Genomic DNA, 18,351 nt, shown 5'->3' on the forward strand with positions numbered 1-18,351 from the left:
TGCATTATCTTTGCTACTTAAAACATGAAAACCCATGGGCCACTTTAAAAAAAAGGAAAGAAACAAAGAAGACCACCCTGAAAACACCCACATCACCCAAGCAAGTGAAGCAGAAGTGCTCTTAAAGACTCTTTTGCATTACTCATGTAATCAGCTGACAGAGCAGTGATTTTTCTGAAACAAACCTAAGTAGCATACCCCTGTCAAATCATCCCAGTCCAGCCCTTGTGAGGTGTAGAGCAGTGCTGGCTCTGTATGGATGGCTCTCAATAGGAATTTTTTGCAAATAGGTCCTCCCATTCCTATAGCACCTGACTTCTAAGTTCATTATGGCATGACAGATTAATATACAGTGTAATTCTAGTTAATGATCACATTGATAATGATCTCAAGTCATCATGGACTGGTTTTGCAAAATGGAATTTACCATCAAGTGCTGAAGAAGGACTTTGTTTTTTACTGAGCATTAAATGTTGTTTTTGTTGATGGGCAATCAGAGGCACCTGCTACACTGGATCTGTGATCTCTGTTACTTAAAAAAAGAGGAAAATACTTTTCTAGTTTTCTGTAGTGATCATTATTATAAGTAAAACCTGCTCATTAATTGGCAGACTGCTTGAGGCTTCATTTGATGATGATGAGGCCCTGACAATGCTTTCCTTGGCTTTATTCTTAGAGAAGTCAGTCAATTTTTGAATGCTCAGGACTTGTGAGAACTGAGCCATCCTGCCTGGGATCACTGTTTGACAGCAGATTTAGGCATCTGTTTATTTAAAAACTTAGTGGGAGACTTGTGTCCCTGAGTCCCAAACTGAGGTGCTGAGTGTGTGTGTGTTTTCTGTGTGTGCTGGCAGAGAGGCAGCCTGACCCTGCTGCTGTGTGGAGAAAGTGGACTTGTTTCAGCTCTTGAGCAAGTGTTCCAGCACGGATTTAAATCACCCAGACTCTTCAAGAATGTCTTCATTTGGGATTTTTTGGGTAAGTGGGAGGATGACCTCCCAGAGCCTGTTTGTATCTTTGAAATACATCCAACTGTGTTCCTTATCACTGCTGTTGTGTCTCAGCTGGTGTGAATAGCAGACTTCTTGGAGGCATCTCAGCAGCTGAATTTCCAGGAGAGCTCCTACCTCCTTGTACTGTCATGAGAGAGAATCTCTGTTTTCTGCCAAAGCTGGCTCCATACTTAATGCAGGAACTGGGCTTTGTCCTTCTAGCAGTAATAGTGTCAAACAAATTTTCTTAGTGAGGAAGAGGTACATAAATAAGGTGGTGAATTGACATAGGGTAACCTTGGTGTTAATTGAGCACAGTGAAAGCAATAAATCATGCTTGTAAGAGGTTGAGTTGTCTTTCAGAGCACAACAGATGGATCTAGTGCTGTTGGTTTGTCCTGGACATTGTAATAAAGGGATTATAAGCATGCATTTTTCACACGATGGCCTAGATCCCTTTACACAAAGCTAAATAAATCAACTGAGTTCACAAACACACTTTAAAAAGGGAATTATTTTTAATAATGTTGCTGTGTTTTGAGGAGGTACTTTAACATCAGTGCTCCCCTTGTACAATCATTTTACTGCACTCAAATTCAGTAGATAGGTGAACGTCTTTAGCTTTGTTCAGAGGGAAGGAAGTGGAATCCCAGTTTTACACTGAGGGAACACAGAACTGAATCCAACAGAAAAAAAACAGTGCCTAAATATAATGACTCAGGAAATAAATGGATGAGCTTTGATCCTTCAGGCCTTTCAACTTTAACTCTCTCCTATATGCTGTATGCACTGATGAAACTTCATTATCTCCCACCATTCTTTTAAGAAAAAGCACAAACATACTATGAGACCCTTGAGCAGAATGAGATGGTCCCAGAAGAGAACTGGCAGACAAGGGCCAGGAATTTCTGTCGCTTTATCACTGCTATCAACAACACCCCTAGAAACATTGGGAAGGACGGCAAGTTTCAGATGCTGGTGTGTCTTGGAGCCAGGTATAAAGAAACTTCTTTATTATTGTTGTTGTTATTGGTATTTTAATGAACTGAAAAAGATGCTGCACGTCAGTTACTCCTGACTCCCTGTCTCATAAAGATAAGCAGAGAACGCAGTAGGTGTGCTTAGAAGCGAAAGAATGAAAATCATGTCTGTGCAGGGGTGAAATTAACTTGGCTTTATTTTTATTCCCAAACTGCCAACTGCCACCTTGTCAGAGACCACCTTTTGCACCACTGGATCGCCCTGCTTGCAGACTGCCCCATTACAGCCCAGATGTATGAGGACATAGCCCTGATTAAGGATCACACGCTGGTGAATTCTTTGATTCGGGTGCTGCAGACCTTGCAGGAGTTCAACATCACCCTGGAGGCATCTCTTGTCAAAGGAATCGACATCTGACCTCCTGTCCCATAGGAAAAACTGTCTTCACAAAAACAAAAAAAGCAACAAGGAGTGAATCTCGTTAGTATGCAAAAGTTCTGTCTTGCCAGTACATTGTATCGTGAACTTGTTCATGGCCCAAAAATGCAACTTTGACTTTTCTTGAAGGAAACTCCAGAAATAGTACAGGCAAATGGATAGAAGCTGTAAACTCAATGTAAAAAAGAGGATTTTGGTATAAATCTATTTTAGAGTTTATTTGCTGATTTGCTTTTTACACACTTTCATGTGAAAGAGATAGAGATGAGTATTGTGCAGCTTATTTTAAAGCTGCAGTATTTCCTTGCCATAGAAAATGTGCAGTGAGCCTTTCAGCATTCTGTGAACTTGCCTTCAGATATGCTGTATGTCATAGACCCCAATGTATACACTCCATTTCTGCTGAGAAGGTCATTCTATAGTTTTTAAACTAATATTTTATATATTAACATTATTACCAACGTTTGATTTTTAACGTGTTGGGTCATGTTCTGCTGCAAGGGAACTACAGATCTGATCTGTGCTTTTTTTTAATAGCTCCAAAGCACTGATTTGTCAGCAATTATTTTTTTCCTTTATTTTTGTTGTCAGTATTATTTTTAGTGAAATCCAGGAGACTGAACCGTGAAATGTCCAGAGATCAAAGTAATATTTTTCATATTGGTACGTAATTGCACAGAAGAAGAAATTAAGTCTGTTTTTTAACTGATATTTTTTATTTATTTAACCTATCATTGTGTTTTGTAAGTTTGTCTTTTAAAAAAAAATCTTCTATGATACAACTGGCTATATTATGTTGCAATTCAGAATTTACAGTGTAGCCCACTTAAATGAAAAACCTGGAATAATTGTTCATAACACAAGAAGGTTTCTACTTAAACCAGCCTTTTAAAGCTTGGTATATGGTTGCTGCTGGTAATTCTCTTAACTGCTTATAAAGGGGAACACGAGATCCCCAAATGCCAGATGACTAAATAAAGATCTTTATGCCCCATCTGAAATAATAACAGTATACCTTACTAACAAGTATAAGGATTTCTTAATGTTTCTGAAAAGACAGTGGTATTAAGGTTTTTTCTTTTCCTTTTGAATGCACATGTCTTGGATCCTGTTGTCACAGTCTGCTTCATTTGGGATGCTTTTGGTTTTAGCAAAGAAAAGGTTAGTCCATTTCTACTATGAAATACAAATATTAAAAAAAATTTAGGTAAGTGGGAAAGCTTAATTTATTGGAGATCTGGAACTTGGCAAACGCCTGAAGGCATCTCTGTTCATTTGAATCTTCTGATAAAAATCTCTTTGAAATGAATATGTGACTTAAGAACAGGCTGATTTATCAGCATCACAAATTACTGTACAGAAGTTCAGGGCTGTGTATTTAAGAGGTCTCCACTGTATAAACTTATCTCAGTATTGTCTCTCTTTTGAGAAGCAGAGTCCAAGTTTTTTGGTTCATATGATGTTGTAGCACTTTTACTTTACCTACAGCTTAGTCACATCTCATGATAGTTTTATTTCCATAATTTATGAGTAGAGCACATGTATTAAATTTTTGACTATTTTTACTTTTGTCCTATTTATTTCATTATTAAACTGAGAAGTTCCTTTGTCACTACTTATCAGAGCAAGATTCTTCTTTGATTTCACAGCAGCATTAGGAAGATGTGAAGGCAATGTCTGAGCCACTCCTCACATGGGGTGGGTGTGAATTCCTTCACAGCTTACAGGAGCATTTCCTGTATTCTCTGTGTGCAGGTTTGGTTTTCTTGGTGGTTTTTTATTTTTCTTCCAGCTTTGGAAGGGCAAAAATAAAAAAAGAGTTGTACTGCATTCTAAGAATTTCATGTATTCAACTTAATATGTTGAGATAGTCTTTTTACACCTGTCCCAAATTGTTTATGCATTAATAATAGCAAAAAAATAATTTTTGTTGGTTTTTTTGTTGTTGTTTTGGGGGCTTTTTTGTTTGGGTTTTTTTTGTTTGTTTTTTTCAGCTATCTTGGAAATTACTTTACTTGGCCTGTATATTTCACAGGGAATATTAAGTAAGAAAGGAAGGTTCTATGTTTTGACCTTAACAGATGAGTTGATTCTATTAAAACCATATATTTCATAGTATTAAGGATGGATTAATTTTATCTTTCATGAGGTAATCACCCTGAATTAAGGTTCTTTTTTTATCTTTTTTTTTTTTTCTTCCTTACACAAGTTCACCTAGTGAGACATGATACCACTGGCTTAATGGCTGTTTTGGTGTGGATTGTTTTGCCCTCATTATGATGGCTGGCATGGGCAGAGGCTGGGATTTGGTGATTGCCAAGGGTGGGCTCCTTGGCTGGGTCATGAGGATGATGCTGTCCATCAGTGAGAACACACTGCATGCTGGCTGTCCAGTGCAAAAGGAAGACACAGAGATCATCTTCCCAGCTCCTGGGTTATTTTCACAGGAAAAACCAGTTTGAGATCGACCTTCCTCCTCCTCTCACTGGGGGCCTGTGCTTAATCCTGTTAGGGTTCAAAGCACTTTTTGCTGTGGACTTCCAAGTCTGGAGGGATTTGCTCTGCTGAAGGACCAGTAGAAGGTTCTGAAATGCAGCAGAAGAAAAGCTGGTTTTGTTAGATCCATAGGCAGCCAAGGAAGAGTGAGATACTAAATATAGCCTGTGCCAGCTTTTTGGGAAGAGATTTGGCTGGCTCAGTCCAGTCTGTAGGAGCAGCCACAGCCCCCACCACTGCCGTGTTTACCACAAACCCACCCACCTCTTTCATGGCTGTTCCTAGCATCAGTCCCACAGAATAAGGTTCGGATCCAGCATTTGCTCTTGCCATGCCATTCTGCTGAACTGTATAGGAACAAATGGTGTAGTGAGCACCTTTTTATCACCTTTTTGTATCTGTTTTATTTAGGGCTTTGTAAAATCATTCTCCCTTTGTTCAGAGTAATGCAGTTGAACCTTTTTTTTCCTGTTACTTTTCCAAAAAGAAGGGGGCAGGTTTGGTAGGTGCAGTTAGTGTGGCTGTGCTGTTCTGATGTTTGGTGGGGATTTTTTGGTAACAGTTAATTGGGAAAGATAATCTTTTTAAAAACACACATTCATTCTGGAGAGAGAAATACAGGGACAAAAAATAAGCAGTTCATCATGCAGTAAATACATAATGCTAAACTGGCCAAAATGTTTACAGGCTCATACCTGATTTGAGGGGAAAAAATAGGCTATTACCTATCAATTATTTATGCTTCTTTGGTTAATGCTGTCAGAGTTCATACAATGATACTTTATACAAAAATAAAATGCAAACTAATAAAGACTTGGTTTAAATGTAATAAAATACTATGATGATAAGTTTATACAGAAAGAAAAAAAAAAGCCTTTACCTGCCATAAACTTTAACCACCTGATGTTCTGTAGCTGAAAACATATTCATGAACTGGAGACTATTCCACAACTTTTTCCATTACAAAGAGTATTTTTCAAACTGTTCAAATGGAACTTACTAGCTGGATGATCCATACTTTTTATGTGTTTTAAATTCATGAATATGTTAAGATTCCTGCAGTGAAACTATTCAGAGTTAACTTTTTCTGTATATTGTCAAATGAATTTTGTCCGTAGTGAAGAGACTATAGGATACTTGAAAATACTTGAAGAAATTGTACACGTACTTCACATCTTTGTAGCTCTTTATTTTATACCTAGAGATTGGCTGTTAAACTAAGATAAAGCATCAATACCTTATAAACTATATATTTTACTACATGGGGAAATCACTGGCTTGTTTTTTTTAAGGGCCGTGTTGAAGTTTACATTATAATGACAAAACCAGGTACTGTTTTCCTTTTTTTATTTTTCCTGTGACATTTCAATCCATTGGACATTAAATGTGAATTGGATATACAAAGCAGTTTTACAGGTGTAGCTCATTTGCTGAATTGCAATAAAATTTGTCTTCTAACATGAAAAAAATAGCATTAATGTGCTATTTTCAAGAAGCCTGTTCTAATTTGGCTGATCATCTACTCTTTGCCTGGCTGCAGGTCTGTGGGACATTTTAGTGGCTCGTTTCAGGAGACCTTTGTTGTACAGTTTTGGGTCTGATCTGTTCAACTAGAGCTCCTCCCTCCCAGCTCCAGTGTCGCCTTCCTCCAAGCCACCCTTGTCAGTCAGACTGCCACCAGTGGAAGAGATGCCTGCTCAGGAGTCAGGAAATGGGGCAAAGGGGAAGGCAAAGGGACTAATGCAGACCTTGGGGGGTGTCTGTGAGTACCCACACCTAGATGTGCTACCATTCCCTCTGTTTCAAACTGTGTGAGGTCATCACTGAATGTTCTATACCACCAGGGAAGACAGAGGGGAAGGGGTTTGATCATTAATTTGGAGGTATCTCTGTTGCTTCACTTCTCACACACCACCTGGTCTGTGGTGGAGCCTTTTTTTAAGCAAAGCAAAATAACAAGTGTTAATATCACTCTTGGGGGAACCACATCAATCTTCCTGAGCTGGGGGTGGTGCTGCGCTGCCAGCAACTGAGGGTGTCACCCCATGGGCTCCCTGGGGACATGCAGAGGATGAACTCAGCCTGAGCCATGCTCTGGTGAGATGGTGCTCTGGCCTCATCCTTGGACAGGTTTGGGGGTGCAGTCGTGGACTTGGTACCTGCTGGGGGTGTGCTGAGCCTGTGAGAGACACCAAACCTGCCTCTCAGGAGCTGAGGCCATCTCTGTTCCCTGGGATTTGGATGGACCTGCTGCTCCTGATTCCTCTGAGGGCACCACAGGGATGGACATGGGGCAGGCCTGGATGGAGCTGAGGTAAGTTTTGGAAGCACATTCACCTCATCACAGGTGGCCTCAGGTCTTTCAGGTTTCCTCGAAGGAAGAGGAGCAAAAGGAGCAGGGGCCTTGGTGGGCAAAGTGTGTTGTGCAACTGCTGGGTGCACAGGCAGGAATTGTTTGCTGACTGGTCCAGACTCAGGTCTAGAAATGTTACCATTTATTGTAGCAATGACTTGGGAAGGTCTCACAAGGAAATACAAATGTCTAGGAGTTATTTCACATGACAAAGTGTCTCCTTTATTTCCCTATTAACTCAAAAATGTGTGTGTATTAATAGGCTGTACTGTATTTAGTTCTGCAATAAACAGGAACTGTTCTTCATTTCAGTGACAGTGGTGTTTTAAGATGCAGATCCTACAAACATTTAAAATGTCACTGGTGGATCTGATGTTTGTTTTGGGAAAGTTTTTCTACAAGTAGCATAAAAAGACAAGGCATATAAATTACATGAGAGGGTTTTCTATACCCCTTGTGACCAGAGAACCCCCAAATTTCCTCTCTGTCTCAGATAAGTCCTGTGCAGGTCCTGCTGATTACTGAACAGGTGTTATTTTTACACAGAATTTAACAACCTATTTGGTAGCTTGGAAAACCCTGGGACACTAAGATGGGAGGTGCAAAAATTTGAGTGACATGCTTCAAAGAGAAACAATTGCTCAAAACTCAGGGTACATCTGGAGATGAGCAAAGCTTAAAACTACAGCTCTGAGGCATTTTGTGTGTACTTTGGAACAATTAAATATTTGAAAGTATTTCTTCACTTGTCAGCCTGCTCCTTTCCCTTTACTGTTCTGGCATCTCCCCCCGCCCCAGCCCTCCCAGTTGTTTTCAGCTGCTGTCACAAGTGCTCATGATAACTCGCTCACTCGTGCTAAATTTTGGGTCAATATGGTGCACTATTGCTCAGGCCAGCAGAGTTTCTACTTCTCATTAAAGTGCAGATGAAATGACAATCTAGATGTCTTCAGATAATGTTTGCTCATCATTAAATCATGAAATTTAACAAGGATTATGAAGCATAAAGCAGTTTTTAACCCAAATTTTCAGACAAAAGTATTCATCTCTACTTGAGACATCAGATGTACAATTTCTGAAGCAGATTTTACATCCAGCTGCTCTGTGGCAGCTTAGTCTTGGTCTCTCAATGTGAGGCAACTGCAAATGATAGCCAAAGTGGAGGGCAGAGGGGAACTGGGAAATCGCTATGGAAGTAGCTATTTTTCACTAGCTATTTTCTTCCCTGAAACTTTGTTACTTGATTTTACTTTAAATTGCTGAAAAAATCCCCAAACAGTCCTATTTGGGGTGTCTTCCTGTCCAACTGCCCTGGTATGTTTGTTTTTCTTTCCTCATACTTAACTTAGTGCTGAAGTTGAGTCTTAAAAATTTTTCTAGCTTCTCTCTCCCAGTAAAGATCTTGGTACCCAGAGCAGTCATCTGTCACTGTGACTCTGTAGTTGAATAGAAATAGTTAAAAAGGCTACAAGAAAGGCATCTGAGTTGAGAGGTCTGAGCTTGTCTGGTTTGTGTCTTTAAAGAGATGTTTTAATGGCAATTCTTTGTCATAAACAAATGTGTGTTATATGTGAAGTAATAGCCAGGATCCTTCACAAAGCACTTAGAGATTTATGTATAAGAAATGGCTTCATTAGCCAAGATAAATTTGATATTGTTCTGTTTGTTTTCCAGGCTGCAGTGAGATCTTTTGATCTAACTCAGGCATTCCCAAATATTTATGTCTCACTTTATGTTTTAGTTTACAGAAGTAAGAAAGATGCTTTGCTTTTATGGTGCCTTAGAAGGCTTTAGATATTTTGGTAACACAACTCTTCAGTGTCTCTTACTGGTTTTTCTGCTACGCTCTTCATATGTGTTCCTACTTTATGTCTTTAGCAAAATCTTGTGATGAAAGTGAATTAGATTAATACTGGTCAGGTTCCTTGAGGGAACTGGTAGTGCCTGAAATGTGTACCAGCTTTCCTGTAAGGTGGCTTGAAGTCATATGGCTGGATGGGAGATGGCTTCTCTGTACATTTGGGAGAGCTGTTTATGGAGACACCTTGACTGATATTCCTGGATGAGAGATGTGCAGGTGTGCCAATTCCCACCCTAAGTATGATGGTTTATTCATGAGATCATGGAAACTGTCGAGAAACCCTTCATTCATTTATTGCTTTCTGTTGGTGAGGGAGTATTGGGGTATGGTGCAGGGCTGGAGAATCCTTGGAGTGTTTAATGAGCAGCTTTATGTATTTATAGATGAGATTGACTGAGACTGAAACCATCCAGGAGACACAAAAGGTTGCTTCTCATTGGATTTAAAAAGAGAATAACTTTGATCATTTCAAACGCAATGAAGCCTGATGCTCCAGTGAGAAAGGAGAGTGGTAATTTATAGCTGCCATTAAGGGAACAAAGACAAAGACTGAGGGAAAGTTTCATTCTGAAGATTTACTAATGTGTATAAACCGCCCTCGCAACTAGAAACAGCTCGGTATTTCTCACAGAACAAAACAAAAGAGAAAGGGCAGTGAAATGGGGATGGGAGGGAGGGGTGGAAGAGAATACTGCCTGCTTTTGCTTGCAGCTTGAAAGGTCAGACATTATTTAGGAAATTATAATTTCAGTGAATAATGTATGAGCCAATTTTACCTGCCAAAGGAGTGACAGCTGTGAGAAATCCCTAACTGGGAATGGAGGTGGGATGGGGCTGGGTTGGGGGGTGGGGTGATGTGTGGGTTTTGGCATGGCCTTCAGCCGGGGATTCACGCTCTGCAGTGGGGTGTAATTACACGGTAAAAATGTCAATATTATATTCTTGAACGAACGCAAATGAGGCTGGAGCGAGTCGCGTGTGTTCGGGCTGCGACAGGCTCCTCGCTCGGGCCTGTCTCTGCGGCGGGCGATGGTTCCCGGGCCGCGGGCAGCCCCGGCTCGGGCACAGCTGCCGGGGGCACCTGCAGCCTGCGTGTGGGCTATTCCCGCTCCTGCGGGGGGCAGCGGCTCCGCGGGACACCTGTGTTTGGGGCGCTGCGCAGGTGGGCGAGCGCCGGGGCGGCTGCCGGGGCTTCCACGGGCGCGGATGGGGCGGTTCGCGTGCCGGGTGCGCCCACCGCGCCCGGGGCAGCGGGGCAGGGCCGGGCAGGGGAGGGGGCGGCCCGCCCAGCCCTCGCCGCCCCGCGCCCGCTGTCAGTGCGAGGCGGGCCGGGCGCCCCAGACACTCCCTCCGCCGCCGCCTCCTCCCGCCCGGCGGCGGCAGCGGCAGCAGCGCCATCGATGGGGTCCGGCGGCCGCCGCGGCGCGACGGGGGCGAGGGCGCTGCCGCTGCTGCTCCTGCTGCTGCCTGCGCCGGCCGGCCCCGCCGCGCTGCCCCTGCCCGGTGAGTGCCCCCTGCCCGGTGAGTGCCCCCCGCTCCCCGCCCGGTGAGTGCCCCCCGCTCGCCTCAGCCCCGGACAGCGGCTCCCCCCGCGGGGCACCGGGCGGTCCCGGCTCTCCTCTCCTGGCCGGCCCCGGGGCGGAGGAGGCGGGCGGCGAAGGAAGGGGCGCGGGGCCGGTGCCGGGGTGAGGTGCGGCCGTGGCGGGGCCGTGCCCGGCGCGGGTCGGTCGCTGCTCGCAGGGCGCTCGGGCTCCGCGGGTGCTGCCAGTGCCGCTTTCCCGGCGGTTCCCGCTGCCCCGGGAGCGGGATGAGCCCCGGGACGGGGCACCTGGGGAGCGGGGTGTGAGCGGCGTGTGCTGCGGGTGAAGCTGCCTTCGGTCCCCGCGGAACAAGCCCAGGGATTCTCCCGCCGCCGCCTCCTGCCAAGTTGAAGGCTGCGATGTTTGCTCATAGTCTCGTTCCTCTAGGGTCTCTCTTCTGCTCTGAATACTGTCACTGCAAGGGGAAATCTCGCTCTCTGTGCCTACGGGTTTTTCCTAGCCCTCTTTTCCATGCCTTTCAGTGCATTAGTGCTGCGGCTTCTTGTTGCGGGTCTTTACCGCACGCTGCAGATCAGAGGGGCGGTGTACGAATAACCCAGCAGAGCCGCCGTCCTGCCGCTGGCACGAGAGCTGATTGATGTCTGTGTGTCCTGGCTTAGAGGGAAGCTCTCTCCTTGCTGTGTGTTTTCTGGGACCCCTCTTGCCGGGACAGGTGTGTCCCGCTGGCTCGGGTAGGGGAGAGCTGGCGGTGCTGCGGGCACACAATCAGCACGTGTGGCTGATGCTGCTTTGTGCCCGCTATTCTTCCCTGCCCATCCTTTCTTTCTGCCCCACCTACCTGAGTCCCACTAGCTGGAGGCCCGCAGCTATTCCCCTTGCACGACTTGCTCCTTCAATTCACTGCCTCCCGTATTTTTTAATGGCTTGACTTTTCTGCTTTGAGAGGATGCAGATTCTGCTGCTCTTCCCAGCTGTTTTCCACTGTTTCCCACCTTCTCCTTGTTTTCTGGTGGTAGCATCTGGGGACCCCATCACTGCTACTGGAGCTGTGTGCACCTGAGAGTGAGGAAAGCACTGCTGCTCTAACACTGGCTCCTTGCCTTGTTTCCCCCAGCCAAACCCCAGGAGGAGTTAAAACCAAGTGAACACTTTCTGCAGTTGGCAGCTGCTGCAGTACCTACAGGCACATTTTGTGATTGGGGAAAGGGAAAAAAAAAAAAAAAAGAGCAGGATGAATGCTATAATTGTAAATGGGAGAAGTGCTGGCTGAAATTCCCCTTTAGAAAGTGATCCCCACCATAAAAAATGGCTGACTATTGAAGTAGTTGCCTTCTGCTGATACTCATGCCCTATTTCTTGTTTTAGGAGGCACTTTTTATACCTGTGTGGACTGTTGCTTCTACAATTCTTCCTTTTAGCCAGTTGCTGGAAATCTTCCTGATTCCATGTTTCAGCTTTCCTCTGCTGTGTGAAAAACTTGTGCTGATGTCTTCTGCTGCCTGTAACTTTTCTTCCTCTTCTGTCTACGCTTCATCTCCAGGACTTCTTCCTGTTGGTGTTTCCCTTTCTCTTCATTTCCTCTTCTCTGAAGTTTCCACCTGGATATTTTGCTTCAGTGCTTTGAGATGGCTGGCCAGGTGATTTGGCAATGCTGCTTACCAGATACTATTCTTGTATTTTAAAATTTTTTTTAAGATTATACATCTTTTTAATGGTAAGTCAGTCTTTTAATGGTTTGGTGGTGACTTTGAAAGTACATTTCTATTGACTCCTCTTGTTATTTTAAAAATCATTGGGCTTCCTGCAGGTGATGCATGGATGTGATCATGAACTCTTTTGGTGACTGCTTTTGTTAATCAGAAAGATTAACAATCTCTGATGAATCTCTGAGACTATCAGTTGAATTTCATGGAGCATCTAGCCCTTAAGAGATTGTTTTGGATGTATTTATAAATGTGCACAAGATCTTAACATGGGCTTATCTGAATTGCATATAAATACATCTGTGTGCAGGTAGAATATTACACAAATTGAAGTGCAGATACTGTCTCTGCATGTTTCTGTCCTGACACACAAAACCACACAGTATTCTCGTGGGCACCACAGAGAGGTGCTCAGCCTTGTGATCTCCTCAGGGATGTGTTCAGGAGACATGCCCCGTTCTCCTCCTGCTGACATCTCTCCTGAGCCTGCTGTCTTTTCACAGATGTGGATGAGTGTGCCCTGGGGCTGGACGACTGCCACCCAGATGCTATATGTCAGAACACCCCGAAGCTGTACAAGTGCATGTGCAAAGTGGGCTACACTGGCGAAGGGAAGAAATGTGAAGGTAAAGGGACCAGAGCACCACGTTCTGTCTGTGTCAGCATGGAGCATTTCTAAGAAAATAGAGCCACTAAAAATAATGGAGGATGATTTTTGGATCAAAATAGTCATTGTTTCATCACCTGATTTACTTCTTGTTTACAAAATTAAAGGCCTACCTTGCATGGGTTTTTACCTGTTCATATCACTCAGCCTGATAATGAGTTTGTTGTTTAACCAGCAGCCTTAAAAAATAAAAGCTAAAGCTGCAAGGGGGTCTCAGGGTGTTTTCTCAGTCACCAGAAACGTTCAGCAAGAAATGCATTAAATATAGTGTATTTGCAAGACAATGATGATTTTGGACAGCAGTTGCTGCTTGCATTTACGCAGTCACATCCCTGTCTATAACACTCAGGCAAGCATCCATCATATTGACTTTTGCTTTATTCCTCAGACATTGATGAATGTGACAATGACTTCAATGGGGGCTGTGTCCACGAGTGTTTCAACATTCCAGGGAATTACCGCTGTACTTGCTACGATGGCTTTATGTTGGCTCACGATGGCCACAACTGCCTGGGTAAGGAGTGTGTTCAGGAGCAGTGTGGGTGGTGATGTGAACACTGCCCTGTAGCTGCATCCGTGGGGAACACATGGCAATCTCTTGGGCTCAGTCAGTTCAGGGAGAGAAGAATGTTGCATGTGGGACCAAGGATTTCCAGGTACTGATGTGCCATCCCAGTGTGGGCCTTTCCCCCTCTGTAATTGAGGATAATTGTGCTATATTTCTGTGGAGTGCTTTGGGTTTAAGGGTGTCAAATGTCATCTATTATTATGCTAAATGAGTTTATAGAAAGGAACATGTGCTATCGCTGTCCTCTCTGTTCCACAGTTAGCTTAGTCAGGTTGTCAGGTGTGCTTCCAGGCTTAGCAATCGTCTCTCTCAAATGTGTCTGTAATGTGGGGGCTTCTCACTCTTAATGTGTCTGAGTATTCCCGAAAGGAGAGGATGATTTGGAGCGTGCAGCAGCTGTATACGATGGAGGCCACTCAAGAACAGAGGGATCAATCCCAGTGCGTGGGTTTTCCCTGGGTGGTTAGTGTGAGACAAAGGACACACCTCTGGAAGGGTTTTCAGGCCAGCACTCCGCTGACCCTCCATGCACACTCTCTCTCTGACCATCTTTTTCTTTATTTAAGACGTCGATAGTCTCCTTTTTGTGTGCCAACAGGTGAAAATCTTTAGCAATGAGTAACAAGGCCTCGTGGCTTTGCTGCGGTAGGATCCTCCAGCACCGAGTGCAGCAGCGCACAGAAAGGTGGGAGCTGTCAGCCTGCTGGCAGTGCTGCCGCAGAGCCTCGTGCTGCTGAAGCTGTCCTGCTTCCTGGACCCCAGCTGGGCACCCCGTGTGGCTCAGCCCTGTGCTGCCTGTGCCATTTGCTTTTTTGGACATGGCTCAGTTTTCCTCTGCTGCTGCTCTCCATGTGGGTGTGCCCAGACACACCCCCATACCCTTGGCAGTCAGAGGGAAAGCTGCTCTCCCTGCATAACTGAAGTGAGCTTGGCTGGGGCACTTCCCACCAGTGTGTGGCACATCAGGTGGGGGTCAGACCACCCCCAGGCTGTATCTTCTGCTGGGACAAATCAGAAAAGCTCTGGAGATTCAGTGGGATTGTGTTGGGGTTTACCTGCTGGGAACCTGTTGTGTGCCCAGCTTTCTACAGAGTAAGTGGGAGAGGGTGAACTCACCAGGTTCCAGATATTTAACTAAATAAGGTAGAGAGGGAAACAAAATATCTGCGGATACTTTAAAATAACAGAACATCCATCTTATTTTTGCATTAGTGTAAACACAGAGTGGAGTTCAGTTGAGGTTACCACGAAGGGCTGGATGTGAAGGAACACACAGCCTCTGACAATGGCACCAAAAGGCATGTGTGTATTCTCTTTGTACCCAGGGCACGCTTCAGCTGGGTTGTTTGTGACCAGCAATGTAACTTAGACCAAAATCTACCACCTGCTGTGTCACTATGCTCAGTGTTGCATGGCAGACCTATAAAATAAAATGTCATTGACATACAATGAGGGTTTTACCACTGATGTGCCAATTTTGAGTTGTGATGTAAACGTTAAATAAATATTTTGGCATTCAGCAAATTGGATCACATCTTCTCTTAATCTGTTTATTTACTTTGTTCACGCCAGGGTTGCCCTCCTCTCACCCTTATTTTTGAAGATCTCGGCTGTGTGCCTGGGTTTAAGCCAAATAGACAATTACTTGTTGGAAAGAGATGATTTTTTTGAAAGCTTTCCAAGGTCTGTAAGACAGAAACATCTGCTGGAGTTCAAATCTATAGCACTAAAGGCTCGTGGTGGCTGTTTATTCATGATTGTTTGCACATTCACATAGCTGCAGAACTCTAAAATACTCAGCTCCTTTGTGATGGACATATGTCAGCCGCTCTTTTTCTCCAGCAGGTCACATTCTTTTGCATCCAATTGGCTTACTCACTGCCTTCACTAGACATTAAATCTGTTGTAATACTATGTTATGCTTCTTACTAAAAGCCTCTCTTTCTCCTTTTTTTAAAAAGACAGCTGTTTTCTGCCAGAAACGCTACAGTGTTAACTTAAAAACATTGTGCTATTAGCCAGGAACAATGAACAGAACAGGGAGCAAACATGATGTTACAGATGAATTTGCAAATGAGACCAGTGCTTTGCCTCAGCAAGGTTTTGTCCTGTTTTTAAGGGACTGAGCATTTTTGAGCTCCTGTTAAAATTTCTGAAAATTAGGCTAGAAAAAGTATTTGGTGGTAGTGGTTACAAAAAACCTGTGCTTATTAAGGGGTAAAATTCCAAAGAATTGGGAGATTGGGATGGGCATCTTGTTGTTCAGAGGCTTAGCTAAAGTTTTTCTACTCTTTGGTTCTCTTGGTTTTCTTGCATGCAGAATCCTTCTGTGTTCTCTGGTGTTGCTGAGGCTCTGAATGTTGCAAAATCAAGATTAAAACTGCTTCCAGAATTTCTGCTCTTGTGCTTGACCGCAGTCAGGCAACACAGCAGCAGCCTTGATGATGAGTGATGATGTCCTAGACTTGAGGGAGGAGGATGATAAATCAAACCAAGCACCAGAACAGATGTGGTCTGTGAATTCTAGCTAGGGTGAAAGGAAGAAGCAGGGTTTTTAACTGAATTTGAGGTTTGTATTCTTCTTGTTCCTCATTTGCTTCAGGATGTGGAGCTTTCTGGGAAAATGCCTTTTATAGCTTGGATGGGTTTGGATCCAAAGGGTCTTGTCCCATTGAGCCAGACAGACCCAGGTGTGATTGCTCAGCTGGATGTTCCAGAGCTGTGGAGTGCCAGTGCCAGATCCAGCTGCGCTGAGGGGCACGGAATGTTCCCGTGGGTGCTGGGGGGCCTGATCTGGCTCTGCCAAGGCTGCTCCTCCTTAGCTGTAACCATCAGCTCTGGTTATTTGGGTTGGCCAGCATTTCTTGGGAGCCCTGTGGCTGCTTGGGCAGACTGCAAACAGGGGAAGAGCGGCAGCAGAAATGCACTTTCCCAAGGGTGACAGCACAACTGCAACCACGGGGTAGCCCGGGGTGTCTCAGCCGCCTGGGTGGTTCCAGCCCGAGCCGATGTCTGTATGTACCGTGGGTTGGTGTGAGCACAAAGCTGATCTCTCTTTCCCCTCTCTCTTTCAGACACAGACGAGTGCATGTTCAACAACGGTGGCTGCCAGCACGTTTGTGTCAACACCGTGGGGAGCTACGAGTGCCGCTGCAAGGAAGGTTTCTTCCTCAGCGACAACCAGCATACCTGCATCCACCGCTCTGAAGGTACCGCCCCTGCCCCCGGGCAGCGAGCAGCAGCTCCTGACAGAGGCAACAGCTCTAAACCATCTTCACAAGTATTTCTAAGTTGAGGTTTTCAAAGCTGTGAAGGGTCTTGAAGTCCTCACTGCTTTTAAAAGGAGCAGTGTGTCAGAATCTTCTAAGAGGCTTTAACGACGCTACATCCCTTCCTCCTCTTTGATCCCACCTGTGTGTCTGCGGTGTTGTGCTTGTTAAAGGCTGTACTCCCCGTGTCCTTGATGCTCTGCTGTGCAGCTAAGCTGTGTCCTAATCCAGGGAATGGCAACAAATGGAAAGACAGCAGGTTCTGACCATTTTCACTGGCTTTAGTTACAGGGCAATACCTGAACTACCTTCAGATACATTTTAGATTCCCTGTACAGTGTTTGGGTTTCAGCTAAGAGATTTATTGTTTGTCAGCCCCAAAGGTATTCAAACCTAGTGCTTTGTTTTGAGTGAAACCTTTGTGAAGCGACCTTTGAGAGATCAGAGTCTTGGATGTCTAATTAGACATCAGATTGAACAAAATTATTTTGGATGCCCTTAGGAAATACTTTCAAGTGGTTGCTCAGATCAGGGAGTTGTCCATTGAACTGTACAGTGAAAATCTTAGAAGTATTTAAAGCTGCAAAGCTTTCTTTAATCTATGTTGGCATAACTGGAAGAGGAATCTGAGCATGAATAAACAAATCTCACTTTAAAAATCCCCACAGTGAAGAGATCAACATTTAGAGACACATATGGCCATCCACAGATGAGGGTGCTGAGGTGGCTGTCATCTGACAGAGCTGAGTTGATCTTTTGTTTGGATTCAGAATTTGTGTTCCCAGCTCCTCTGGCCCTGGGCTTGGTCTCACAGGGGCTGGGTGGTTTCTCAGGCCACGGCTCCGGTTGTCACTGCAGGGGCTGAGCCAGGAGTGGGGGCAGGCAGGAGGGCAGCAGTAGTGGGACAAGGTATGTGGCTAGCAGGGATGTGAGTTTGTGTGCCTCCATGGAGGAGGTCTCTAAGGACAGAAACTGGTTTCTTGAACTCCTTGTCTTGTCTGATGCCAAGGGAGGAAAAACTTCCAACTCTTCACACTTGCTGCTACTTGAGTACATTCTACTCTCCTGAACTGACAGCAGCAGCATTCCCTATTAATATTTGTTCCCTAAATTGTACCTTTAGAATTCTACCTCTCTTCTTAAAGATGCTTTTAATTTCTCTTAGCTTTTTTTTCCCAAAGAGACCTTTTGTTCATAATACCAAATATCCACTAAACTTAGGCCATTTTCTTTGGAAAGGAAAACAAAGAGGGGAAAAAATATGTGGGATTTTTTTTTTCATAAATACTATCAAATAAAGTACATCTTTATCAAAACCCATCTTAAGAAAAAACCCCAACACGCTGTTTTGCCTGATACATTTTTTTCTTCTTAGTAAAACACTGAAGTGTTTGTTTTGCTTTCTTTAAAAGCCATTTTTTTCACACTTTCATGCTGTGACTGTTTCCCTCCCACTCCCCTTCATTACTATAAAGTACTGCT

At 44.3% G+C, this 18,351-nt stretch overlaps 2 protein-coding genes across 13 annotated transcripts in view; both read left to right on the top strand.

Annotated features, from left to right (window-relative positions):
• DENND5A (DENN domain containing 5A) overlaps nucleotides 1-6,311 on the top strand; it is a 64,537-nt gene extending 58,226 nt beyond the window's left edge. For all 9 annotated transcript variants that reach the window (XM_042038184.1, XM_042038187.1, XM_042038188.1 and 6 more), the window contains 3 exons: nucleotides 855-978; nucleotides 1,819-1,987; nucleotides 2,207-6,311. In XM_042038184.1, the coding sequence (XP_041894118.1) occupies nucleotides 855-978; nucleotides 1,819-1,987; nucleotides 2,207-2,390 (477 nt within the window). In that variant the 3' untranslated portion in view covers nucleotides 2,391-6,311. The remainder of the gene's footprint in view (nucleotides 1-854; nucleotides 979-1,818; nucleotides 1,988-2,206) is intronic.
• Nucleotides 6,312-10,490: 4,179 nt separating this feature from the next.
• SCUBE2 (signal peptide, CUB domain and EGF like domain containing 2) overlaps nucleotides 10,491-18,351 on the top strand; it is a 39,150-nt gene continuing 31,289 nt past the window's right edge. For 3 of the 4 annotated variants that reach the window (XM_042038575.1, XM_042038576.1, XM_042038578.1), the window contains exons 1-4: nucleotides 10,491-10,642; nucleotides 12,869-12,991; nucleotides 13,421-13,546; nucleotides 16,675-16,809. In XM_042038575.1, coding sequence (XP_041894509.1) covers nucleotides 10,522-10,642; nucleotides 12,869-12,991; nucleotides 13,421-13,546; nucleotides 16,675-16,809 — 505 coding nt within the window. In that variant the 5' untranslated portion in view covers nucleotides 10,491-10,521. Of the gene's footprint in view, nucleotides 10,643-10,949; nucleotides 12,300-12,868; nucleotides 12,992-13,420; nucleotides 13,547-16,674; nucleotides 16,810-18,351 lie in introns of those variants that run through there. The other variant, XM_042038577.1, reaches the window with a different exon arrangement.

This window comes from Corvus kubaryi, unplaced genomic scaffold (genome assembly GCF_017639235.1).
Source record: "Corvus kubaryi isolate FWS band 111438036 unplaced genomic scaffold, C.kubaryi_AGA036_p1.0 37392, whole genome shotgun sequence".
Lineage (NCBI taxonomy): Eukaryota > Metazoa > Chordata > Aves > Passeriformes > Corvidae > Corvus > Corvus kubaryi.